General features: G+C 40.4%; 1 protein-coding gene and 1 long non-coding RNA gene across 5 annotated transcripts in view; one reads left to right on the forward strand and one right to left on the reverse strand.

The window, feature by feature from the left end:
- Nucleotides 1–26702, forward strand: part of SLC12A1 (solute carrier family 12 member 1) — a 91487-nt gene that overhangs the window by 13293 nt on the left and 51492 nt on the right. Inside the window, exons 4-9 of one of the 3 annotated variants that reach the window (XM_060096787.1) lie at nucleotides 3402–3497; nucleotides 6992–7131; nucleotides 8419–8529; nucleotides 10454–10565; nucleotides 12546–12673; nucleotides 25939–26023. In XM_060096787.1, coding sequence (XP_059952770.1) covers nucleotides 3402–3497; nucleotides 6992–7131; nucleotides 8419–8529; nucleotides 10454–10565; nucleotides 12546–12673; nucleotides 25939–26023 — 672 coding nt within the window. Of the gene's footprint in view, nucleotides 1–3401; nucleotides 3498–4031; nucleotides 4128–4661; nucleotides 4758–6991; nucleotides 7132–8418; nucleotides 8530–10453; nucleotides 10566–12545; nucleotides 12674–25938; nucleotides 26024–26702 lie in introns of all 3 variants that reach the window. The other 2 variants (XM_060096785.1, XM_060096786.1) reach the window with 2 other exon arrangements.
- LOC132488520 (uncharacterized) overlaps nucleotides 21783–26702 on the reverse strand; it is an 84913-nt gene continuing 79993 nt past the window's right edge. For both annotated transcript variants that reach the window (XR_009531757.1, XR_009531756.1), the window contains 2 exons: nucleotides 24671–24835; nucleotides 21783–21939 (listed from right to left, as the gene is read on the reverse strand). This is a non-coding gene — a long non-coding RNA (uncharacterized LOC132488520). The remainder of the gene's footprint in view (nucleotides 21940–24670; nucleotides 24836–26702) is intronic.

The raw sequence follows: 26702 nt of genomic DNA on the forward strand, positions 1-26702 counted from the left end.
TGGCTTTTGGGGTAGCCTGGGGAAGAAACCTGAATATACTTTCAAGCTCAGACCCTGGGAAAAAAGCCAGAAGGAAGCTGTATCCAGGAGTAATTGTAGCTACGGTCCTTGGGTAACCATCTGAGGCTGTAAGTTCTGGCTGCCTTGTCCCCAAAAGCAATTGGTAGAATGAGCTGATAATGCCATCTAGTTGTTCTCTGTCTTGACCATCTTGGCTGGGGCATGATGGTATCCAATAAACTTAAACATCAAGCAAGGAAGAAGGGCACGTAAAGCAAGTACGACCTGAAGCAAGTCATTTATATTTGGTGTGTTTCACTGTCTCATCTGAAAATTAGGGAGCTGGATTAATTGTTTCCCAATCAATTCTTTGAAGATAAAGCTAAAGAACCTTGCTGAACAGGCAGACACAAATTGAGATTGGCTGAGGGTAGCTCAACAATAATCTTCAGACTGTGGGGTGCATAACAATTACCTGGGAAGATAGTTACAAAACTGCAGAATCCTGGGATTCACTTGGAAAGAGCCAAAGTCAGTAAGTCTGGGCATTTTTAATAAGCACCTCAGGCATTTCCTGAAGCAGGTGGTTCAAGGACTGAAGTTTGAGAAAACTATGAACTGAATGTTTTCTAAGCTGCTTTTGCCCTGGGATTTTATGTTTGATTGTGAGAGGGAAGCAAATCCCTTGCTGTTTAAATGCATACAACTTTGTTCCAGGATTTTAAATGGTTTACAGAAATATATATGATGCCAAAGGATAAATTAAGAATTGTTTGGAAAATAAAGGCAAAGGGAATATAAGGGGTAGGGAAATAATAAAATCAGAGTAGGTTTAATGTCTTGAAATGCAAACTCTTTGGTTCTCTACTGTTGCTGGGGTGAGCTAAACATTTGGTATCAAACTTCCTCAAAATAAAGTCAAGAGTTAAAATAAAGTGCAAAAAAAAAAAAAAAAAAAAAAGAAGTCACCTTTACTGGCACTCAGGCTTGAAACTGCACAGTGATGTAGAGGCGATGTTCACCACAGGATCCCTGCAAAAGATACAAATAATTTAGTGCAAGCATTTCTTACAACACCAAATGTGCAGGAATCTATAGGGGCCAAACAAATATAGTCTAAGTTTGCATCTCATACCCATGGTTAGCCTCTTCCTACTGCACTTTAACTGTAAAATAGCCTAGAAACTTCTGCTAGAGCCAGGATGTAACTGGAGGCATCAAAAGAGCCAGCTTCCAATACCTCATTCCCATTTCTGTCCTTAACTTCCTTCCACTTCCCCTGGTTCTAGGGCGTGGCCAGAGAGATCACAGCCTCTCTTGGCTAACTGCCCTTCTTATCACCCTTGGAACAAGCGAGGCTATCAACAACAATTATGAAGCATTCACTTTATATCAAGGAACACACCAAACAGACCTAGGCAAGCATGTTCTGGCTGGAGCCAGGGTGATTTCAGTGCCTACAAGTTCTCCCTGAATTTAAGGTTGATCTCCACTGAGGAGGGTAATGTAGGAGAGGAAAAACTGTTTTCCCTCTACTCATCTTAAGCTCATTGGCTAGGGCCCTGTAAAGTAGACTGACAACATACAGATTAACAAGAGAAAAACAATCAGAAGTTTATTAATATGTGCATCGTGCATGTACATGGGAATCTTCAGCACTGAGTAACTCAAAGGGGTAGTTAGAACTTGGGCTTATACAAGCATCTTAAGAGAAAAACACATTTTTAGAGAAGTAACAAGACAAAGGAAAAGACTGAGTTTCTAGAGTGGCACATTGTGGGAAGGCAAATACATGGGGGGACTAATGGAAGATAAGGGCTAGTTAGTAAAGTCTATGTAGATTCCTCTAGTACCATCCCCAGCTGTCTCCAGTCTCTAGCTGATAACTGTCCCCAGTATAGAGGAAAGAGGAGACACCATTACAAATTTATGCCCTGCCTTTAGGCAAATAAGAGGTATCTTCTTCTTTTCAACTGTCTTTAGCTCAAAATAATCCTCATGCTAAAGTGGCAAATTTTGGGACAGCATATTCTGCTACCCTTCAGTGTCCTCCTAGCTGTGTATTTCCTGAAACTGAAAGCAGCCTTGCCTTCCTCTGAATCCTGGTCTACTTTCTCCCTCTCACAATAAATGATTCTGAACCATAAGATCTTTGAGGGCAGCTTTTTTCATTTTTATTTTTCCTTGCATTTCACATACCGCCTAGCACAGCTGGATATATAGTTGGCTTTTTTTTTTTTTTTTTTTTTTTTTTTTTTGCGGTAGGCGGGCCTTTCACTGTTGTGGCCTCTCCCGTTGTGGAGCACAGGCCCCGGACGCGCAAGCCCAGCGGCCATGGCTCACGGGCCCAGCCGCTCCGCGGCATGTGGGATTTTCCCGGACCGGGGCACAAACCCGTATCCCCTGCATCGGCAGGTGGACTCTCAACCACTGCGCCACCAGGGAAGCCCTATAGTTGGCTTTTAATAAACAATAGCTGTTATGACTATTGTGGATTTGATCAAAAAGCAGTGCCATTGATTATGTACTGTGTTCTATGCACTATGCTACTTTACTTTACACATGCATTCTGTCTTTATACACGCCACTACTTTCTTTATACATGGCCACTTTACACACACATTCTTTCTAATTTCATTGTCATTTATGGCTCAGAAAATAGGTAACTTGCCAGAGTTCACATAGCCAGTAAGTAAATGTAGTTTGATTTGATTCTTTCTACTTTACTCATCTGCCAGATGAACAATTTTCTATACTATATGTAATTTTCCACTCCTACACAATCAAATATACATAAAAAGATACTTCCGGGCTTCCCTGGTGGTGCAGTGGTTGAGAGCCCGCCTGCCGATGCAGGGGACGCGGGTTTGTGCCCCGGTCCGGGAGGGTCCCACATGCCGCGGAGCGGCTGGGCCCGTGAGCCATGGCCGCTGAGCCTGCACGTCCGGAGCCTGTGCTCCGCAACGGGAGAGGCCACAACGGTGAGAGGCCCGCGTACCGCAAAAAAAAAAAAAAAAAAAAAAAAGATAACTTCCCTGGAAGGATGAACATCTACACTCTAGTAATATTAACAGCTTGGGATTGTTCAGACCAATTATTATGTTTATGGGTGTCTGGAACTTCATAAATAGTGAGATTCATGTTGAATTTTAACCAGCCATAGTTGTCCGGTTATGTGAAACTTTGCACTGCACAGCTTAGGTCTTGAGTTTCTTGGATCTGTGTTACTTCAGGCAGAAAACTTCAATGCTGGGCATTTCCTCTGTGGTGATTTCCAGACCGGCTTGTTAAACTCAAATGTGGTCCTTTGGTGATTACTCTAGACTTGCTAGCTTCTATGTAAATGATCTAATGGATTATTCCACCATTTAATTGCCTTTATTTTTCCTCTCTCAACTGAGGTCTTGGTGTGATTATCATCGGCTTAGCCGTGACAGTGACTGCTATCACTGGTTTATCCACCTCTGCTATTGCTACAAATGGATATGTCAGAGGAGGTAATTAAACCTGTGACCCGTATGATCATTTGTAAGGTAAAGGCAACACAGGCTCAAATAGTTCACAAATGACCTTTCTGGAGTGTTTTCAAAGGTAATCCAAGTTGGTTCCTTTTTTCCCCCCTGCCAGGCAAAAGAGATGCAAGAAAAATGGAGAAGGATTTAACCTTTGTCAAGCCCCCATCTTTCTCATTCAGGTTCCTGTCCAGCAAGAGAGAAGGTCAAATGTTATGTTTTCTCTTTTCGCAGCCAGGGTAGTTTCTCTCCCAGGACACCAGCGTAAGTCAACTTTTCCTTTCCAGGGCTGCATTTTAGATTGTGTTTGCTTTTGGAAACCATCCTTCATCATAATGAGCAGTTCTCCAACTTGGTCTTTACGCCAGGCAAACCCGTTTCTCCTTAGCACGAAGGAACTCCACTGGGGCCCAAGGCTTGGATGTGAACACTTAAATTCAAAGCAGTATAGTTTGCAGCAATAGGGAATCCAAGGAAGAAAAGTAAAATGTAATATCTTCTGTCTTTCATTGCTAACAGGTCTTGGAGTTCTCATAATTCTTCTTTCCACCATGGTAACTTCTATTACTGGGTTGTCAACTTCTGCAATAGCAACTAACGGGTTTGTTCGTGGAGGTAAAATTTCTAAGATATCTAAATGCTCTCATCACTTGCTACGGGTAGGCAAAAACTTTTTATTATACTTCTTTTTGGTGGGAACAAGAAAGTAGCCCAATGTTCTTGAAGCCCGGCTAACTATGTGGATGAGCTGGACACAGAAGGAAACACAAGGTACTGTGCGTATAGTCCTGGTCTACTCTCGTCAGCTGTGGTCTCTTTTCTAATGGTCCTCTCTGGCACATTGCAGGTCATGATTTCCAGATGCTCAAATTCCTTGGGTAAATGCTTTATTTTTCAGGCTACTGCACACCTCTTGCTGGTGTTTCTTGGAAAATGACTTCTCGACACAGCTTCAGTTTTAAAGCTTAGTACATTTCAGGTGCTTCCTAGACCTTCCTACGCCTAGATGGAATGGGATCTTTTAGAACGTCTCAGGTTTTTCATAGGGAGACTGTTCCTTCCTTGACAAGATTCAGAGTGCTGCCTCCTGAAGTACTGGTGACTTCTTGAAGTACTGGAGCCAAACACCTTTCTTGGGGGATTTTTCAGGTCTCGGAGTCATCATCATTGGCCTGAGTGTGGTAGTGACAACACTCACAGGTATTTCTATGTCTGCTATTTGCACAAATGGAGTAGTAAGAGGAGGTAAGCCAATTCATGTACTTATGGCTATTAGCTTTGATTATGTAGTAATGTCTAGAGTTGGTTTAATGTCGGACGTCAAATTTGTACATTGATACTTAGTCCCCAGAAGCCCTAAAACAAAACAAAATAATCCAAAATTTAAACGGCAAGGCATGATTCTTTTTTTTTTTTTTTTTTTGCGGTATGCGGGCCTCTCACTGTTGTGGCCTCCCCCGTTGCGGAGCACAGGCTCCGGACGCGCAGGCTCCGGACGCGCAGGCTCAGCGGCCATGGCTCACGGGCCCAGCCGCTCCGCGGCACATGGGATCCTCCCAGACCGGGGCACGAACCCGTATCCCCTGCATCGGCAGGCGGACTCCCAACCACTTGCGCCACCAGGGAGGCCCAGGCATGATTCTTTTCAACTAAAATTAAGAGATCTCCAGAAAAGATTTTTTTGGCCCACTTCCTGTGGTTAAACATGTTTATAAAGTCGAGAATGATCAGGTGGCTAGAAAGAAAGCATAAAGTATTAGAGTGAAATAAACGGTTCCTTTGTGCCTTGGACAGACCCCACTGGCTCTCTCCCAGGGCCCCTCAGAAGGGGTCTTCTCCAGCACCCCAGCTGACACCGCTGACACTTCCTACTCAGTGAGCCTTCAGAGTTCACCCCACACTATGCTCCTAATGGCCAATAAGCTTGAGGAGATTCTTAAAAAGAAAAGAAAAACAAATACAACGAAGAGTTACTTTCAAATCATCCAGCAACAAGCAGGCCTGGGCAGAGAATGAGGGGTTGAAGTTTGTCTCATTGTTCTTCTAGCTCCCTTTCTTCCCCTTCCAATTCTGTTTTGGCTCCTGGGGTCTCTGCTTGGGTACCTTATCCAGATCTCCCTACCCAGGGCCTTCTAAAACACCATCCTACCTACAAAACAGCTCCTCTCACAGCTCCTGCCTGTCTCTCATTTTGACCAAGCCTAGTAACTTGCTGCTAACTTATTTAATGTAATCAGGACAAAGAAAGTAATGGGGATTTGCCCCACCCAAATACAAGTTTATATTTTTAGAAAGGATGTTGTCGTCTTAACCCAAAGGAGTTACTATAGCGGAGGAAACAGTGAAAACTTTTCAGTGAAGGATAATTTTGGCTGTAGATACGTGTGTTCAGTGTCATTCCTTTACCAATTCTGTCTACCTCTAAGACTAGCTCAGTATAGGAAGTCATTGATTCACTATGGTCTGTGATAACATCTAGTTATCTAGGCCTTTCAACATCTAGTCATTTTAACCTTCAGTAACATGCTCTCAGAACTCTTGAGGTAGTTAACTATTCTGGCTCAGTCTTTCCTGTGCCCAGAAGTATACAGCCACGAGCAGAACCTTCTTTTCAAGGTCCAAGGGAGAAGCAATCGTTCCAGGCCCTCCCTACCTTACTTCCCATTTACCACACCCATACACATATGGGTATTTGGCAATAACCATGCCTTCTTGAGCTAAAACCATCAAAACTAAGTCTGGGGCTTCCCTGGTGGCGCAGTGGTTGAGAGTCCGCCTGCCGATGCAGGGGACACGGGTTCGTGCCCTAGTCCGGGAGGATCCCGCATGCCGCGGAGCGGCTGGGCCCGTGAGCCATGGCCGCTGGGCCTGCGCATCTGGAGCCTGTGCTCCGCAATGGGAGAGGCCACAACAGTAAGAGGCCCACGTACCGGAAAAAAAAACAAAAACAAAACTAAGTCTGATTTATAGAGCGGATAATGCCTAGTACTATACAGGTACCTTTTTAATGTAGTAAATGTGTACCAGAAATTATACCAGAAAGGAAGTTAGAACAACAATGATAAACTTTATCCACTTCATTTTCTGCCTGGGCCTGCCTGTTCCTGGAAATTTCAAATATGAAATTTTACTTCAGTTACATTATTAATTTGAATTTTCCAATGAAGTTTTTTAAAAGACAAAGAATTTGTGGGGTAAAGTTTGCTGTATTCTTATTAGTAGCGTTTGTATATTATAGGTTTCAATAAATTGGATTTTATTTAGTCAGAGTAGTTCTATTGTAGATTACATACAGAATATAAGGCAGGGCTAAGTTATTCATTACAGTGAACAAGATTTCTAAAATTACTAGGATTTATAATATTTTTATTAGAATAATTAGTATTTTAGATGTTCTCAGACATTCAAAATTATTTGGTCATATAAACTAAATCCTCTAAAAGTTCCTCAATGTAAATCATGTTCATTTCTTGTTTCAGGTGGGGCCTACTACCTTATTTCCAGAAGCTTAGGGCCCGAGTTTGGTGGGTCTATAGGCTTGATCTTTGCTTTTGCCAATGCAGTGGCTGTTGCTATGTATGTGGTGGGATTTGCTGAGACTGTGGTAGATCTTCTTAAGGTAATTAAAAGCTTTTCTTTTCTTCACCCAAGCAAGATAATTTGGTTTATTTTGCTTTTTCAGGGCACTAGGGGGATATCATTATGGCAAGATGAGAGGAAACAGATTTATTCTGCAGGATGTGGAAGCTGAATATAGTTGAAGGAGCCCTAGGCTTGGCATCAGAACTGGCTCAGAGTCCTGGCTCTCACACTTACCAGCTGAAAGATTTTGGACCAGTCCCTCTGTTCATCTGAACCTTGTTTTTCAAATCTATAGTATGGGCTAATAATATTGTTTATGTCTTTCACAGAAATGTGGTACAGATCAAATGAAATAATGTACATGAAATACAGTGTAAAATATGAAAGAAAAGATAATGGGAATTATTGTCAGCAGCAATATTACTATTATGGTTATAGATTTCCAAAGGGAAAGAAAGTTCAAACATTAGAAGAACTCACTGCAGGAAACTGGGCCTTTTTAAGTTTAGGTGCCCCATCTGGATGGTATATATGTGAACACATTAATTAGCTAGTATATGAGCTAACTTCTAGTCCTCCTTTCATGGTAATGATAGCAGACACTGAATTCAATTGGTACCTGTATTTGAAAATTAGATGAATAAATGAGTGGATTATAGTTCATAGTTTGTTCTTTAATTGAGTAGCACTTATTTTTTTTGATATTCACATTGGAAACCACTCATTTTTATTCTTCTAAGATTTCCCTTGACACATAAAAATAACTAGCCATTCTTCTGAAACAAAACATGATATCTGTATGTACCCATAATTTTACTTAGTGCTACAATAGATTTAAAAGCTGTGCCTAGGGCCTCCCTGGTGGCGCAGTGGTTAAGAGTCCGCCTGCCGATGCAGGGGATACGGGTTCGTGCCCCGGTCTGGGAGGATCCCATATGCCGCGGAGCGGCTGGGCCCGTGAGCCATGGCCGCTGGGCCTGCGCATCCGGAGCCTGTGCTCCGCAACGGGAGAGGCCACAGCAGTGAGAGGCCCGCATACCGCAAAAAGAAAAAAAAAAAAAAAAAAAAAAAAAAAAAGCTGTGCCTAGAATGAATCCCTAAAATTTGTAACTCCTAACCTTGGCTATCAAAGGCCTATTATCACAGGAAAAAATAACATTAGATTCTTTATCTTCTCCAATTTATGAACATTTCATTTTTCCATTGTCCTGTGTAGCCCCAGACATTAGTGCATGGTATCTCTTCTTACTGTTAAATTCTACAATAAGACATATAGGCCAAAAAAGCTTCTAACCATTTTAGTGATTTTTTTTTGTTGTTCCAGGAGAGTGATTCAATGATGGTGGATCCAACCAATGACATCCGGATAATAGGCTCCATCACAGTGGTGATTCTTTTGGGAATTTCAGTAGCTGGAATGGAATGGGAAGCAAAGGTGAATTTCTCAAAATGATATTACCAACAACTGCTAGTGAATTTCTCAAAATGATATTACCAACAACTGCTAGTCAGCTTCCCGAACAAATTGCAGGAATAGAAGGAACTCCATATTCAAAAAGAATTGCTATTATTACTTTCTATGATAAAAGGAGCCAGGTCAGTGCTTGGTGGAACACCAAGCCCTCAAAGCACGAAGTCCAGCCAGTCGTAACTCACAGCTCATGTGATCAGGCCTGTGCTTTGTCCTTTATGCTATAGTAACAGTAATAGAGCCAACAAGATTACTGCCATCTTCACACCCTGGTATCCCCTTCCAAGCTGGCTGTGAGTGCTGAAGCCCACAAGAAATGGCAAGTGTGTTGGGAGAAAGTAACAGACAGAAACTATCATTCCCCTCTGAAATCCAGTACTCCAGCAGCAAATTTGAGGGCATCAGAAGCCCTGGAACTAGAGAATATCTGTATTTAACTATTAGTAAATCAGTTAGTAAATTTCTGAATGATGGAGAGCATGTCTTTTGCTTGCTTTGTAACTCTAGACAGTGACTAGTACAGTTGAAACTCCTATGTTCCTATGTGCCTGGAGGTGCAGTAACTAGACATCAAGTGGTCACCAGAAATGAAAAGACAGCCAAAGCCTCCCACTTACATAAGGCAATAGGAAACATTCCCACCTGGCATTTATTTCCAGATTATGCATTCATACATTAAACAAAAATTGACGAAGTGCTTGTCATGTGCTGGGCATTCTGCTAGGCACAGTATATTCAGTTCTGACCCACACAGGCACAATCCCTGCCATAGTTGAGCATATGGTCTACGGGGAGCTGAGTAATAAACAAGCACATAAACAAGTAAATATAGAATGGTAAATTGTTAAAGTGCTATAAAGTAAATAAACAGGGCACTGAGATAGAACATAACAGGGGTAACAGGGGGAACATACGTCAGATTATTCCCTGAGGGGAGCAATGTAGTTTCATGACAGTAGAAGGTAGAATTTAGAGCTCCAGCTCTGTAGTTAGAGTGGAGTTGAACCTGGTTTATGTCTATATGACCTTTAGTAAATTACTTCACCTCTCTGTTTCTCAAGTTTCTTTACCTTTAAAATGATGATAGCAGTATTACCTACTTCATACAGTTGTGGGTGGTATTATTTACCTGAAAGAATATTGGTAAATTTAGATGTGCATCTGTTGTATTGTAAGCCCTCTGTGAACATTAGCTGTTATTGTTTAGATTCAATGATCAAGAAAGGCCTCTCTGAGGAGGTAACTAATACATAATGGATGAGAGGAAAGATACAGTTTTGCAAAGTATAGGGAAAAGTGTGTTTCCAGCAGAGGGAACAGCATATGGGAATGCCAAGCCAATAACCTCTATGAAATGTCAGATGGACTAAAGAACAGTGATTTGGCTGGTCAACCTTGCAGACTGCTTATGCTGGGCACACACTGGTATGGTAGCCCATCGTCAAGTGCACTAGGCATCACGGGAATTCTGTGCATCATTCTGTGTTCTCATACTCCTTCTGCAGTTATTACTGTGAGGGGAGGAATCCATAGGTGCTCTGCCTAGGAAAGAAACCAACTCTATCAGTGTTCAATCTTTTGGCTCCATTTATATTCTTAGGAACACTGTACTAAGTTACCCACTTAGTACTTGAAATGCTCTTGAAATGTCACCTTCAAGTACCCAAGTACATGCACCCACTGAAAATGTAACATCTATACTCAGGCCAAATAAGGCTCATTCAGATGCCATTTTATGCGAACACACTTATTACCTACTTTGGATAGTAGAATCTTAACTGGAATTATTAGATAAGGTCTTTCTTCAGTGGGCACTTATAACTTTTATAATTATATAAAAAGTCATTGAATAAATCTAATTTGACCTCCTGTTACTTTGTCATTCCAGGCTCAAGTGATTCTTCTGATCATTCTTCTCATTGCTATTGCAAACTTCTTCATTGGAACTGTCATTCCATCCAACAATGAGAAAAAGTCCAGAGGTTTCTTTAATTACCAAGGTACATATGACAAATAACTTGCTCTGCAATAAATGGTTCTCCATTGCCTGCCCCCATCACCATCCCCATGATTCCTACCCCAGCCACTGGAATCCCATTGTGATCCAGGGAAGAGCCTGGGGTTGGAGTCAGGAGAACCAGAGTGAGTCTCAATCCTGCTGTAAACTGACATGATTGCTTCTCAGATTTTCCTGCCAAGGTGGGGGTGATGATAACAACTTCCTAAAGGGATTTTGAAAAGCAAGTAAGATAGCAGATGTTAAAGTGCTTTGAAAACCTTAAAGTTCTGGACACAGTGTTGTCTCTGTCAAATAGTAGAAGTAGAGTGCATATACAAGAAAGAGAACAGAGCTCGGACAATATGTCCAACCACTGAGAGCACTGAAGTCAAACACAGTCATTTTTTCTTCCTGCTAGAATTTTGTACCTTGCTTTCTCATAGCATTACCTCGTTGAGCATCACTGTCAGGTTTTCAAGCATAAAAGATTGTAGGAGTTATTAATATAGCATCTGTGATAATGGCATGGCATTGGGCATAAATTTTGACTTCTCTCTTCTATTCTACTCTGCCTATCCACTCTTTCTGATCTGTCCACTCTAGTTTACTCAAGAATCCACTGCTGAGGGTTTTTTACATTTCCCTTCATTATTTACTCAGTTGTCAGTATTTGTACCCTTTTTATGTCACATCACTTCTTTCTTCCTGATTCTTTTTCTTTGTGAAATTGTCTTGTTTGCTTTGCAAATCCTTTTCCTTTTGATTCTTTTCCCTTCTTCCAGCTCCTGCTGTAATTTTTATGTTTTAAATTTTCTTTCCTTATTTTTGCATCATCCTAGATTCTTTTGTTCATATTTTTCTTCCTTCCTTTTCTTTGTTTTTCTTCTACATTGTTCCTTTTATTTTTAAAATTTTTTTTTCTTTTTTAAAAAAATTAATTAATTATTTTTTTGGCTGCATTGGGTCATTGTTGCTGCACACAGGCTTTCTCTAGTTGCAGCAAGCAGGAGCTACTCTTCATTGCAGTGCGCAGGCTTCTCACTGTGATGGCTTCTCTTGTTGCTGAGCACAGGACCTAGAGTGCACGGCCTTCAGTAGTTGCGGCATGTGGGCTCAGTAGTTGTGGCTCGTGGGCTCTAGAGCACAGGCCCGGTAGTGTTCGTGGTACACGAGGTTAGTTGCTCTGTGGCATGTGGGATCTTCCCAGACCAGGGCTCGAACCCATGTCCCCTGCATTGGCAGGCGGATTCTTAGCCACTGTGCCACCAGGGAAGTCCCTGTTTCCTTTTCATTTAAATAATTTGGTGACAACCTGTGGGATATTATTATTTTATGACCAAAGCTCCTCTCTCTCTCTCTCTCTCTCTCTCTCTCCATATATATGTATTATATATAAAGAGAGAATATATATATATATAGTCTCCTATACATGAGAATTTGGTATAAGGATCTAAGATCCAACTCTAGAGACAGGGGCAGGGAGGTTAGTGCATTAGTAAAAAAAAAAAAAAACTCTAAGATAGCCTCACCCACAAGTTTCTCCTACAATGTTTTTTAAAAAGGCATAGAAAAGCAGTGTGCTGATTAAGGTGCATATATATGTGAGAATGTAGCTGTATGTGTGTAGGGCAATGTTGCGTGGTATATTTGTGAGTATGCCAGTAGGGTCATGAGAGAATTTTCCATTTCCTTCTTTTTCAATCTTCTAGATTCAAAGAAGTTAGACAGCATGGGTCTCTGTTTGCATGAAAATTATTGATTTTTCAGGGTATGTCCTACAGATCTAAAACCTTCTGACATTTATTTTGACTCTTGGCAAATATTCACATGAGGTTCATCAGGAGTACACCAATATCTTCAAGCTCATTCCATTTAGATTATACGGACACTTTGCATTTAGGGCTATAGAAGCCAAATGTAACTTTATCTCCTACCTGTGAAGAAAGTCTACATGATAATTTTCTCATTATTTGTGTTGCAGCATCAATATTTGCAGAAAACTTTGGGCCAAGCTTCACAAAAGGTGAAGGCTTCTTCTCTGTCTTTGCCATTTTTTTCCCAGCAGCAACTGGGATTCTTGCTGGTGCTAATATCTCGGGAGATTTGGAGGTATGTTGTTTCCTCTGCTTTGTAATTCTGCGAGGTAATGGTGCACTTGGGCAGGACAAGGAGCTATAGACATCAACAGTGACCATGTCTCTCTATAGATTTCAAAACTGTAAGATTTCTGCAGGGTTTCCTATTTATTTAAAAGTTCTCTCTTTAATGACACACGTTACTGCCAAACTATCCTATTCCAGATAGTTCTTCCAAAAGTCTTATTCAGTGATATCAGAAGGACAGAGTATATTGACAGTGTGTCATATTTCCAACAAAATTAATATAATTCAGTGAAAAAAAAAATCAGAACCAGGCTTCCCTGGTGGCACAGTGGTTAAGAATCCTCCTGCCAATGTAGGGGACATGGGTTCAAGCCCTGGTCCGGGAGATCCACATGACACGGAGCAACTAAGCCTGTGTGCCACAACTATTGAGCCTGTGCTCTAGAGCCCATGAGCCACAACTACTGAGCCCGCGTGCCACAACTACTGAAGCCCACATGCCTAGAGCCCGTGCTCAGCAACAAGAGAAGCCACCGCAAAGAGAAGCCTGCGCACCGCAACGAAGAGTAGTCCCCGCTCGCTGCAACTAGAGAAAGCCCTTGCACAGTAACAAAGACCCAATGCAGCCAAAAATAAATAAATAAATTTATTTTAAAAATATATCAGAACCACCTTTTCTCTTTTAAACACATAATGAATGGAATATTCAAGAAAAAAAAAAAAAAAACTCCAAACCACTTTATTACTGAATACTTATGTCATTAAATTCAGAGGTACATTCAGTCATTTAATAGGTATTTATTTAGCAGTCTACTCATAATATTCTATGTTAAGTACTGTAAGGAGCATTGTATTAGTTAGGATATTAGTTTCAATGTTTTATAAAAGGCCAAGAACAGTGACCTAAATAAGACAGAAGTTTGTTTTCCTAGTGCGTAAAAATTCAAGGCCATAGGCCATCTACCGGAATAAGAAAGGTCTGTTCCAAAAGGTAGCCCAGAAAACCCAGATGACCTCTCTTGTATTACCATTACCTTGGGGTTTGCCCTCATCTTCAAGGTCCAAGATGACTGATCACTTGCAAGATCACATTCCAGTCCATAGGAAGGGGTTTAAGGAAGTAGAGGGCAAACAATCACTTCTGTTGACATTCCACTGACTGGAATTTAGTCTCTGTGACCTTACCTAGTTGCAAAGAAGACTGGGAAATGTAATCTCTAGTTGGACAACTATGTCACCAGGTAAAATTTTAGGGGGTTCTAGTATTAAAAGGAGGAAGGTGAAAATGTATATTAGAGGACAATAAATAGTCTCTACCACACATGAAAAAAAGTAGAAGACACAGGTTTTACCTCAATAAGTTTATAATCAACTTTGGAAGACAAGAAATATTTGCTGGAGTCATCAGGAGACAGGTATAAATGAAAACTGAATGCAGTGTCCAAGTTCATTATGAAATAAAAATAATGAAGAAATAATTACATTAGGGATGATTTTCTCAACAAAGTAACTTTTGAGCAGGAACTAAAAGCAAAGGCTGGATACTGACAACCGGTCAGAAAATATAAGGGTATTCCAGGCAGAAAAAACAAAAGGACAGACAGGAATGGGAAAACTGTGGGACAGTAAGGAGTCTCTCACGATTCAACTGGAGAAGGCTTGACGGGCTGGGTAACCTTATAAGGTAAGGAGAAAGGCTGTTGAAGAGACCTGAGCGAGAGAGGCTTACCCTAGAATATAATTCCATGAAAGAGGGGACTTTGCCTTTGGATTTGTGCTCTGCTGTGTCCTTGGAGCTAGGAAAGCTTCAAAAAATATTTATCGAGTGAATGAATAAAGGCATTTAGATTTGTTATATTAAGGACCACAGTGCCATGGTAAATTCTTTTTTTAACACCTTTATTGCAGTATAATTGCTTTACAATGGTGTGTTAGTTTCTGCTTTATAACAAAGTGAATCAGCTATACATATATGTATATCCCCATATCTCCTCCCTCTTGCGTCTCCCTCCCACCCTCCCTATCCCACCCCTCTACGAGGTCACAAAACACCCAGCTGATCTCCCTGTGCTATACGGCTGCTTCCCACTAGCTATCTATTTTACATTTGGTAGTGTATATATGTCCATGCTACTCTCACTTCATCCCAGATTACCCTTCCCCCTCCCCGTGTCCTCAAGTCCATTCTCTATGTCTGCGTCTTTATTCTTGTCCTGCCTGTAGGTTCTTCAGAACCATTATTATTATTTTTTTAGATTCCATATTTATGTGTTAACATACAGTATTTGTTTTTCTCTTTCTGACTTAACTTCACTCTGTATGACAGACTCTAGGTCCATCCACCTCACTACAAATAACTCAATTTCATTTCTTTTTATGGCTAGGTAATATTCCATTGTATATATGTGTCACATCTTCTTCATCCATTCATCTGTCAATGGACACTTACATTTCTTCCATTTCCTGGGTATTGTAAATAGAGCTGCAATGAACATGGTGGTACATGACTCTTTTTGAGTTATGGTTTTCTCAGGGTTTATGCCCAGTAGTGGGATTGCTGGGTCGTATGGTAGTTCTACTTTTAGTTTTTTAAGAAACCTTCATACTGTTCTCCATACTGCTGTCTCAATATACATTCCCACCAACAGTGCAAGAGGGTTCCCTGTTCTCCACACCCTCTCCAGCATTTATTGTTTGTAGATCTTTTGATGATGGCCATTCTGACCGGTATGAGGTGATACCTCATTGTAGTTTTGATTTGCATTTCTCTAATGATTAGTGATGTTGAGCATCCTTTCATGTGTTTGTTGGCAATCTGTATAACTTCTTTGGAGAAATGTCTGTTTAGGTCTTCGGCCCATTTTTGAATTGGGTTGTTTGTTTTTTGATATTGAGCTGCTTGTAGATTTTGGAGATTAATCCTTTGTCAGTTGCTTCATTTGCAAATATTTTCTCCCATTCTGAGGGTTGTCTTTTGGTCTTGTTTATGGTTTCCCTTGCTGTGCAAAGCTTTTCAGTTTCATTAGGTCGCATTTGTTTATTTTTGTTTTTATTTCCATTTCTCTAGGAGGTGGGTCAAAAAGGATCTTGCTGTGATTTATGTCATAGACTATTCTGCCTATGTTTTCCTCTAAGAGTTTTATAGTGTCTGGCCTTACATTTAGGTCTTTAATCCATTTTGAGTTTATTTTTTGTGCATGGTGTTAGGGAGTGTTCTACTTTCATTCTTTTACATATAGCTGTCCAATTTTCCCAGCATCACTTATTGAAGAGGCTGTCTTTTCTGCCTTGTATACTCTTACCTCCTTTATCAAAGATAAGGTGACCATATGTGCGTGGGTTTATCTCTGGTCTTTCTATCCTGTTCCATTGATCTATATTTCTGTTTTTGTGCTAGTACCATACTGTCTTGATGACTGTAGCTTTACAAGAGTCAGAAGTCCGGAAGCCTGATTCCTCCAGCTCTGCTTTTCTTTCTCAAGATCACGTTGGCTATTCGGGGTCTTCTGGTTTCCATACAAATTGTGAAATTTTTTGTTCTAGTTCTGTGAAATATGGCAGTGGTAGTTTGATAAGTATTGCACTGAATCTGTAGATTGCTTTGGGTGGTATAGTCATTTTCACAATGTTGATTCTTCCAATCTAAGAACATGGTATCTCTCCATCTGTTTGTATCATCTTTAATTTTTTTCACCAGTGTCTTATAATTTTCTGCATACAGGTCTTTTGTCTCCTTAGGTAGGTTTATTCCTAGGTATTTTATTCTTTTTGTTACAATGGTAAATGGGAGTGTTTCCTTCACTTCTCTTTCAGATTTTTCATCATTAGTGGATAGGAATGCAAGAGGTTTCTCTGCATTAATTTTGTATCCTGCTACTTTACCAAATACATTGATTAGCTCTAGTAGTTTTCTGGTAGCATCTTTAGGATTCTCTATGTATAGTATCATGTCATCTGAAAACAGTGGCAGCTTTACTTCTTCTCTTCTGATTTGGATTCCTTTTATTTCTTTTGCTTCTCTGAATGCTGTAGTTAAAACTTCCAAAACTATGTTGAGTAATAGTGGTGAGAGTGGTCAACTTTGGCTTGTTCCTGATCTTAGAGGAAACGATTTCAGTTTTTCACCATTGAGAACAATGTTGGCTGTGGGTTTGTCACAGATGGCCTTTACTATGTTGAGGTAAATTCCCTCTATGCCTACTTTCTGGAGGGTTTCTATCATGAATGGGTGTTGAATTTTGTCGAAAGCTTTTTCTGCATCTATTGAGATGATCATGTGGTTTTTCTCCTTCACATTGATTGATTTGTGTATATTGAAGAATCCTTGCATTCCTGGGATAAACCCCACTTGATCATGGTGTATGATCCTTTTATTGTGCTGCTGGATTCTGTTTGCTAGCATTTTGTTAAGGATTTTTGCATCTATGTTCATCAGTGATATTGGCCTATAGTTTTCTTTCTTTGTGACATCTTTGTCTGGTTTTGGTATCAGGGTGATGGTGGCCTCATAGAATGAGTTTGGGAGTGTTCCTTCATCTGCTATATTTTGGAAGAGTTTGAGAAGGACAGGTGTTAGTTCTTCTCTAAATGTTTGATAGAATTCTGCTGTGAAGCCATCTGGTCCTGGGCTTTTGTTTGTTGGAAGATTTTTAATCACAGTCTCAATTTCAGACTTGTGATTGGTCTGTTTATATATTCTACTTCTTCCTTGTTCAGTCTCAGAAGGTTGTGCTTTTCCAAGAATTGGTCCATTTCTTCCAGGTTGTCCATTTAATTGGCATAGAGTTGCTTGTAGTAATCTCTCATGCTCCTTTGTATTTCTGCAGTGTCAGTTGTTACTTCTCCTTTTACATTTCTAATTCTATTGATTTGAGTATTCTCCCTTTTTTTCTTGAGTCTGGCTAATGGTTTATAAATTTTTTTATCTTCTCAAAGAACCAGCTTTTAGTTTTATTGATCTTTGCTATCATTTCCTTCATTTCTTTTTCATTTATTTCTGATCTGATCTTTATGATTTCTTTCCTTCTGCTAACTTCAGGGTTTTTTTGTTCTTCTTTCTCTAATTGCTTTAGGTGTTAGTTTAGGTTGTTTATTTGAGATGTTTCTTGCTTCTTGAGGTTGGATTGTATTCCTATAAAGTTCACTCTTGGAACTGCTTTTGCTGCATCCCTTAGGTTTTGGGTCATCGTGTTTTCATTGTCATTTGTTTCTAGGTATTTTTTGATTTCCTCTTTTACTTCTTCAGTGATCTCTTGGTTATTTAGTAGCATATTGTGTAGCCTCTATGTGTTTGTATTTTTTACAGATTTTTTCCTGTAATTGATAGTCTCATAGCATTGTGGTCAGAAAAGATACTTGATATGATTTTAATTTTCTTAAATTTACCCAGGCTTGCTTTGTGACCCAAGATATGATCTAACCTGGAGAATGTTCCTTAAGCAGTTGAGAAGAAAGTGTATTCTGTTGTTTTTGGATGGAACGTCCTATAAATATCAATTAAGTCCATCTTGTTTCATGTATCATTTAAAGCTTGTGTTTCCTTATTTATTTTCATTTTGGATGATCTGTCCATTGGTGAAAGTGGGGTATTAAAGTCCCCTACTATTGCTGTGTTACTGTCGATTTCCCCTTTTATGGCTGTTAGTATTTGCCTTATGTATTGAGATGCTCCTATGTTGGATGCATAAATATTTACAATTGTTATATCTTCTACTTGGATTGATCCCTTGATCATTATGTTGTGTCCATCTTTGTCTCTTGTAATACTATTTATTTTAAAGTCTATGTTGTCTGATATGAAAATTGCTAGTCCAGCTTTCTTTTGATTTCCTTTTGCATGGAATATCTTTTTCCATCCCCTCACTTTCAGTCTGTATGTGTCCCTAGGTCTGAAGTGGGTCTCTTGTAGACAGCATATATATGGGTCTTGTTTTTGTATCCATTCAGCCCATCTATGTCTTTTGGTTGGAGCATGTAATCCATTTACTTTTAAGCTAATTATCAATATGTATGTTCCTATTACCATTTTCTTAATTGTTTTGGGTTTGTTAGTGTAGGTCTTTTCCTTCTCTTGTGTTTCCTACCTAGAGAAGTTCCTTTAGCATTTGTTGTAAAGCTGGTTTGGTGGTGCTGAATTCTCTAAGCTTTTGCTTGTCTGTAAAGGTTTTAATTTTTCTGTTGAATCTGAATGAGATCCTTGCTGGGTAGAGTAATCTTGGTTGTAGGATTTTCCCTTTCATCACTTTAAATAGGTCCTGCCACTCCCTTCTGGCTTGCAGAGTTTCTGCTGAAAGATCAGCTGTTAACCTTATGGGGCTTCCCTTGTGTTATTTGTTGTTTTCCCCTTGCTTTTAATATTTTTTTTTTATTTAATTTTTGATAGTTTGGTTAATATGCGTCCTCGTGTGTTTCTCTCTGGATTTATCCTGTATGGGACTCTCTTTGCTTCCTGGACTTGATTAACCATTTCCTTTCCCACATTAGGGAAGTTTTCATCTATAATCTCTTCAAATATTTTCTCAGTCCCTTTCTTTTTCTCTTCTTCTTCTGGGAGTCCTATAATTCGAATGTTAGTGCATTTAATATTGTCCCAGAAGTCTCTGAGACTGTCCTGAATTCTTTTCATTCTTTCTTCTTTATTCTGCTCTGCGGTAGTTATTTCCACTATTTTATCTTCCAGGTCACTTATCCGTTCTTCTGTCTCAGTTATTCTGCTATTGATTCCTTCTAGAGAATTTTAAATCTCATTTATTGTGTTGTTTATCATTGTTTGTTTGCTCTTTAGTTCTTCTAGGTCCTGTTAAACATTTCTTGTATTTTCTCCGCTCTAATTCCAAGATTTTGGATCATCTTTACTATCATTACTCTGAATTCTTTTTCAGGTAGACTGCCTATTTCCTCTTCATTTGTTTGGTGTGGTGGGTTTTTACGTTGCTCCTTCATCTACTGTGTGTTTCTCTGTCTTCTCATTTTGCTTAAGTTACTGTGTTTGGAGTCTCCTTTTTGCAGGCTGCATGTTCGTAGTTCCCGTTGTTTTTGGTGTTTGCCCGCAGTGGCTAAGATTGCTTCAGTGCGTTGTGGAGGGGACTGGTGCTTGTGTTCTGGTGGATGAGGCTGGGTCTTATCTTTCTGGTGGGCAGAACCGCATCTGGTGGTGTGCTTTTGTTATCTGTGAACTTATTATCATTTTAGGCAGCCTCTCTGCTAATGGGTGGGGTTGTGTTCCTGTCTTGCTAGTTGTTTGGAATAGAGTGTCCAGCAGTGTAACTTGCTGGTTGTTCAGTGGAGCTGGGCCTTAGCATTGAGATGGAGCTCTCTGCGAGAGCTTTCGCTGCTTGGTATTACATGGAGCCAGGAGGTCTCTGGTGGACCAATGTCCTGAACTCCGCTCTCCCACCTCAGAGGCACAGGCCTGACACCCAGCCGGAGCACCAAGTCCCTGTCAGCCACACTGCTCAGAAGATAAGGGAGAGAAAAAGAAAGAAAGGAAGGAAGGAAGGAAAGAAGGAAAGAAAGAAAGAAGGAAGGAAGAAAGGAAGGAAAATAAAGTTATTGAAATAAAAAAATTTTTTAATTAAAAATAAAATTTTTTTTAATAAAGAAAAAAAAACGGACAGACAGAACCCTATGACAAGTGGTAAAAGCAAAGCTATACAAACTCACACAAAGAAGCATACACATACACACTCACAAAAAGAGAAAAAGGAAAAAAATATATATCTATATATAGAAAAACGGGGGGAGGGAGCAACCAAATCAGTAAACAAATCTACCAATGATAATAAACTCTAAATACTAAACAAAGATAAACATAAAACCAGAAACAAATTAGGTACAGAAAGCAAACCCCACGTGTACAGTTGCTCCCAGTGTCCACCATCTTAATTTTGGGATGATTCGTTGTTTATTCAGGTATTCCAGAGATGCAGGGTACATCAAGTTGATTGTGGAGATTTAATCCGCTGCTCCTGAGGCTGCTGGGAGAGATTTCCCTTTCTCTTCTTTGTTCCCATAGCTCCCGGGGTTCAGCTTTGGATTTGGACCCGCCTCTGCATGTAGGTCACCTGAGAGTGACCTGTTCTTCACCCAGACAGTGTCTGTTCTTCACCCAGACAGGATGGGGTTAAAGGAGCAGCTGATTAGGGGGCTCTGGCTCACTCAGGCCAGGAGTGGGTGTGTGTGTATGTGGGGAGGGGGGTGGGTATGGAATGCAGGGCGAGCCTGCAGCAGCAGAGGCCAGTGTGATGTTGCAACAGCATGAGGAATGCCGTGCATTCTCTGGGGGACGTTGTCCCTGGATCAAGGGACCCTGGAAGTGGCGGGCTGTACAGGCTCTCAGTACGGGAGGTGTGGAGAGTGACCTGTGCTTGCACACACAGGAGAGTGACCTGTGCTTCTTGGTGGCTGCAGCAGCAGCCTTAGCGTCTCACGCGGATCTCTCATGTCCATGCTGATAGCCGCGGTTTGCGCCCATCTCTGGAGTTCGTTTAGGTGGTGCTCTGAATCTCCTCTCCTCCCGCACCCCGAAACAATGGTCTCTTGCCTCTTTGGCAGCTCCACACTTTTCCCCGGACTCCCTCCCAGCTAGCTGTGGCACACTAGCCCCCTTCAGGCTGTGTTCACACAGCCAACCCCAGTCCTCTCCCTGGGATCCTACCAAAGCCTGAGCCTCAGCTCCCAGCCTCCACCCACCCCGGCGGGGGAGCAGAGAAGCCTCTCGGGCTGCTGAGTGCTGGTTGGCACCGATCCTCTGGGCAGGAATCTCTCCTCTGCACCCCTGTTGCTGTGCTCTCCTCCGTGGCTCCGAAGCTTCCCTCCCACCCCACCCCCAGTGAAAGGGCTTCCTAGTGTGTGGAAACTTTTCCTCCTTCACAGCTCCCTCCCCGAGGTGCAGGTCCTGTCCCTATTCTTTTGTCTCTGTTTTTTCTTTTGCCCTACCCAGGTATGTAGGGAGTTTTTTTTTTTTTTCTTTTTTTTTAACATCTTTATTGGAGTATAATTGCTTTACAATGGTGTGTTAGTTTCTGCTTTATAACAAAGTGAATCAGTTACACATATACATATGTTCCCATATCTCTTCCCTCTTGCGTCTCCCTCCCACCCTCCCTATCCCACCCCTCTAGATGGTCAGGTCTGAGGTCTTCTGCCAGCGTTCAGTAGGAGTTCTGTAGGAGCTGTTCCGCATGTAGATGTATTTCTGATGTATTTGTGGGGAGGAAGGTGATCTCCATGTCTTACTCCTCCGCCATCTTGAAGGTCTCTCCATGGTAAATTCTTGAGCAGAGATATAGCATAAAAAAATAGTATGCTGAGGCTCAGAAAAATTAAGTAACTTGTTCAAAATGATTCAAGTTGTAAGTAGTACTGCTTAGCAAAATTTAGCTCTGGACGTTGAGCTTCTGGTTTCTCAGATTTGGAAAAGTTATCAGAGGTCACTGATATACATTTCTGTAAACTGTAAGATCACATTTAAATTAAAAAATATTGTGCTTTATTTAGACCCCTCAGAAACAAGTTTTTATTATTAGATGCTTAGTAGTCAGTTCAGCTCAACCAATACTTATTACTTATACCAGGCACCAGAGAAGTGAAGAAGAGCTTGCTTGATCCTTCTCTCAAGGAGCTCATGGTCTAAGAGAGAGACAGATTAACTCTATATAAGTCATAAAAAAACAAGAACAAAATCTTGTGCAAGGGAAAGATGAAACAGTAACTGCCTGTCCCCAAAGAAGTAAGGGAAGTCTTTCAGAGGAGGGGACACTCAATCTAGATTTGAAGGGATGAATAGGAGTTCATCAATAGGACAAAGAAGGGAGGGACATTTGAAACAGGACTGTAAAAAGGCTCAGAGAAGATGCTGCTGATGGAAATTATTTTATGTGTGGAGTGGGGTATGCAAGTAAAATCTTTTCATCAATATATTAATAAACATATTTATAAAGAACTTCTATGTGTCCTAGGCACTCTGGGAGTAAGCAAAGAACTACAGGATATCCCAATCTAAAAAAAAGGCAAGGCTTAGAATTCCTTTATCCCAAGATAAGTGCTAACTTGATTTAGGATTGCTGTATTAGTAAAGAATTTTATTTATCTATCAATCTGTACTGAGAAACCTCTGATTTTGAGTTTACATTGTAAAGAAAATGAGTTTACATGTAAAGATGTCCTATCATGATTTTTAGGGCACATGTGGTCATAATATTGTTGTAAAAAGTTGCATTTTTTTTCTATTTAAAAATACTTTGGTGATTTTACAATTAAGTTTAACTTTCAGCACATACATTACTGTATACTGTTAAGTAGAACTCAGAAATCCTTTAAACTACCGACAGTGGAGTTTGGATATTATCCCACAACTAGCTAGAGACACTAAGGAAGTTAGATCAGAGAGTATCATGATTATCTAATTTTAAAGAGTTTGCTAGCAGCTTGTGAGGGATGGATTAGAGGGTGGGGGGTGATAGGTAGGGAGATCAGAGGCAGAAGATCAGCTAGAGGATATCACAGTAGTCTGGATGACATGAGCCTGAATTAAGGCCATGGCAGGGAAAATGGATCAAAGTGGTCAGCTTTTGTTAGAGTTAGGAGAGGAAATGGAAAGGATGCTTTTTTTTTTTTTTTTTTTTTTACTACGATCTGCTGTAAGAAAACATTATATATCACAACCAAGTGCCTACATGCAAAAATTTCTCCGAATAGTTCAATACTTTATTACAAATGATGTCTCCTGATATTTTCACACCAGTTCTATTCTACTGTATTCTTTTCATGCTGGCTGTAACCTAGGGAATTGATTCCATGGTGAACAGAAGCTCAGATTTGGCCATTAGGGTTGAAATGGCGGAAGGACATCAGAGGTGAGATGTCTAATGGGTAGCTACATTTATGAGTCTAGAGCTATGGAAAGAAACTAGGCCAGGACTGGAAGCCATGGCATGGATGAGTCCATCCAGATATGGGTAAGAAGGAGGAGAGAAGCAGACCGAGGTAGCACCCAGGGGATATTCAAAATATAAATGGTAGAAAAGGAGTCCACAGAGAAGAAAAAGAAAGAGCTAAGAGGTAGGTGAACTCAAGAGAGAGAAAGTCAAGAGAGGAGAATGCTATGAGAAGTAATAATTAACATGATCAAAAGCCAGAGTGGGCAAGCATGTTAAGGACTGAGAGGTGACCACGTGTTGGGAAGTGGCAAGGAAACTTCAGAACTTATAGATAATATTTCTTTCTGAGAGTGAAACTAGAACATAATAGTTTCAGTTCAATTTAGTAAACATGTATTGTTTATACACTATGAGGGTATGCAAGACTCTACCTCTGCTCACAGCCTCAGAATCCTTCTCAAGATGGCTCTTCAGGCTGCCAGTGACAGTTAACAAGCATTAGCACAAGGGGATGCTACAAGGTTCCCATCCTGAACCTTCTATTTGTTAACACAGTATTGATGATCTGTAAATATGTGCCTGGGAGAAGATTTGGGAGGTACCCAGGTCTAATCAGGACAGTTAAGATGCAGTTTCAGAGACGTACGATTAGGATATGGTTGACACTCAACCAGCAGCAATCTAGTAGACTGCACTCTGTCCTAAGGAAAAAAATAAAATATTTAATAAAGAAAGGTGAAGGAAGGTGAGCTTTTGGGTTACGCTTGAGGGATGAAAATTAACATTTAGAGTGAAAACTAAGAATCTATGTCCTGGGCACTGTCTAGGGGAAATGTATCCAGAGCAGCCAACGTGAGTATATGACCAGACATTAAGATATTGGCATCCCGATTTATATCAGGTCAAGTTTGACCCTCGTGTAAGTCCTAAATAAGTAAATTTAGGGCTTGTAGCAGATAGTTCTAAATATAAACTAAGTGTTTGTATTTTACGTATAAGACTGCTGTCCATCTTCATAACTCTTTTCCTTATATATATTTCCTTTCTTCCCACTTACATCAATTCTTCACATTTCACTCAGATCCCAAGAAATCCTTAATCAATAAAATAAAATGTGAACATACCATGAATGAGATTCAGTGGGGTTGCTTTCAGCCATGGTTGCCTTCTTCTTCCTTCTATGTACTACTCAGTTACACACACTTGCCACATTCTCTTTTGGAGACAGTAGTTTGGAATGAAGAGGTTGGATATGTCTGTAGCAGAACAAACCATGTGTGCAGATATTCCTACAAGGATGGGAAGGAAAGAGTAATTACAGAGTGGCTCCATAGGGCTGGCTTACTCCCCTGTGGGGGCAGATTTGCTTGGTTTAGTTAACATTTCCAGCTGTCAGGTTGTGTCTGCATTCACCATGAGTTGATTTTTCTGATGGATTTGATGAGCAGATTTAAGTTAACAAAACACAAAACTCAGACTTTGACTGCACCGATTGCTCACTTGTATCGATGAGTCTCATGTCCTTTGGTGGGGGAACTGATGTCTACTGAGATTGTGCTTTCTTCAATTTGGTATTTATTGACTCCTACTATATGCCAGCACTGTCTTTTATAAGCAATGGATACACTGAAATCTCTATTTAATAATCCCTGTTAAGTTGAATTCTATTATTTAGAAGTTATGCTGCTTGGAAATTGATTATTATATGATTTAGCCCCCAAAATAGTATATAAAGTGGTATATTATATATGATGTGAGCTCAGCTCAGTGAATTTATATATATTTATGGGCAAGAGAAAAGCCCATTTTCTGGTATAAGCTTAAATTTGCCTCTTTCTTTATGCCTGCTTATGGAAACTAATATCTCCCATTGTACTTATTCCTGAACTAGATTCCAAATGGGAGATTTGAGGGATTGGAGAATTTAGCAGATCATCTTTTTGCTCAGTCAAAAGTAATTTTTTTAAAAGTAAGCCTAAGCTTAGTGCAAAACAAATACACACACAGATATCGTCAATTTGCCGGGTATGTTTGTGTGTCCCCCCTAATACTTTAAGGTCTGATACATCTGCATGAAATTCACAGGAGATAAAGGGGAGGGGAAGGCAGTGGTGAACGAACTAGTCTACTTTTCTATAAAAACTCCCTCCTGGGCAGTTATAAATCTCTTCTGTTCAGCACAAAGTTATACAGATTTCTTTATTCTCTCTAAACACCCTGCCTTTGTCCAAAAAGAACTGGAGTTCACCACTTTGCCATTTGCTTGACTTTTTCTTTAGACCTCGCCTCAGGAAGGGTAGCCTAAAATTTTCAAAATATAGAACTAACTCCAAGTGATGCCTGTTTCTTATTCCACTCTATCTCCTCATTCCTCCACATTATTTTTTCAAAGGATCCCCAAGATGCTATCCCCAGAGGGACCATGCTGGCCATCTTCATCACCACTGTCGCCTACATAGGAGTTGCTATTTGTGTAGGTAAGTTGTGTGTCTCTGGTGTCAGAATGCCAGAATTACAAGAGGTCCAGTTGTTTTTCATGTCAAGTGGGCTTTCCATGGAACGTAAGTTGAAAATTTTTAAATAGGCAACAATTTTAATTCCCTTCTTGGATGCTCTAGGAGTTTGAATGCAATTAAGCTGTAACACAGGTGTCTCTGGGCCAGGGATAGAGTAGAGGTAATCAGATTGTCATTCTACCCGAACACAGAAAGGATTCCATTTTGCTGCTCTAGGTGATATTTCCACTGCCGAGGAAGCCACCATCTCCAGCACCCTCCTCCCTTGCCTTTAGGAGGCAGGTGAGGAACAGAGTAAGAGAAAAGCCCAAAATACAAAACAACAATGACAAAAGCCTTAGGAAAGTACACAAGATACAGAATTGATGACTGTGTCTCCTCCTTGCACTGCTGTCCCTAATATGGAAATGTCACTGTCACCAACTGGCAGGCAATCAGACTAGACCCAGCTGCCAGCAGTGTGGGCAGCCAGCCCCCACATAGCTCAGTGAGCATAAAATATGTGGATTTGCCTGCTGTTCTTTTTTATTTATTTATTTATTTTAAACATCTTTATTGAAGTATAACTGCTTTACAATGTTGTGTTAGTTTCTGCTGTATAACAAAGTGAATCAGCTATACATATACATATATCCCCATA

This window comes from Mesoplodon densirostris, chromosome 4 (assembly GCF_025265405.1).
Source record: "Mesoplodon densirostris isolate mMesDen1 chromosome 4, mMesDen1 primary haplotype, whole genome shotgun sequence".
Taxonomy (NCBI): Eukaryota; Metazoa; Chordata; class Mammalia; order Artiodactyla; family Ziphiidae; genus Mesoplodon; species Mesoplodon densirostris.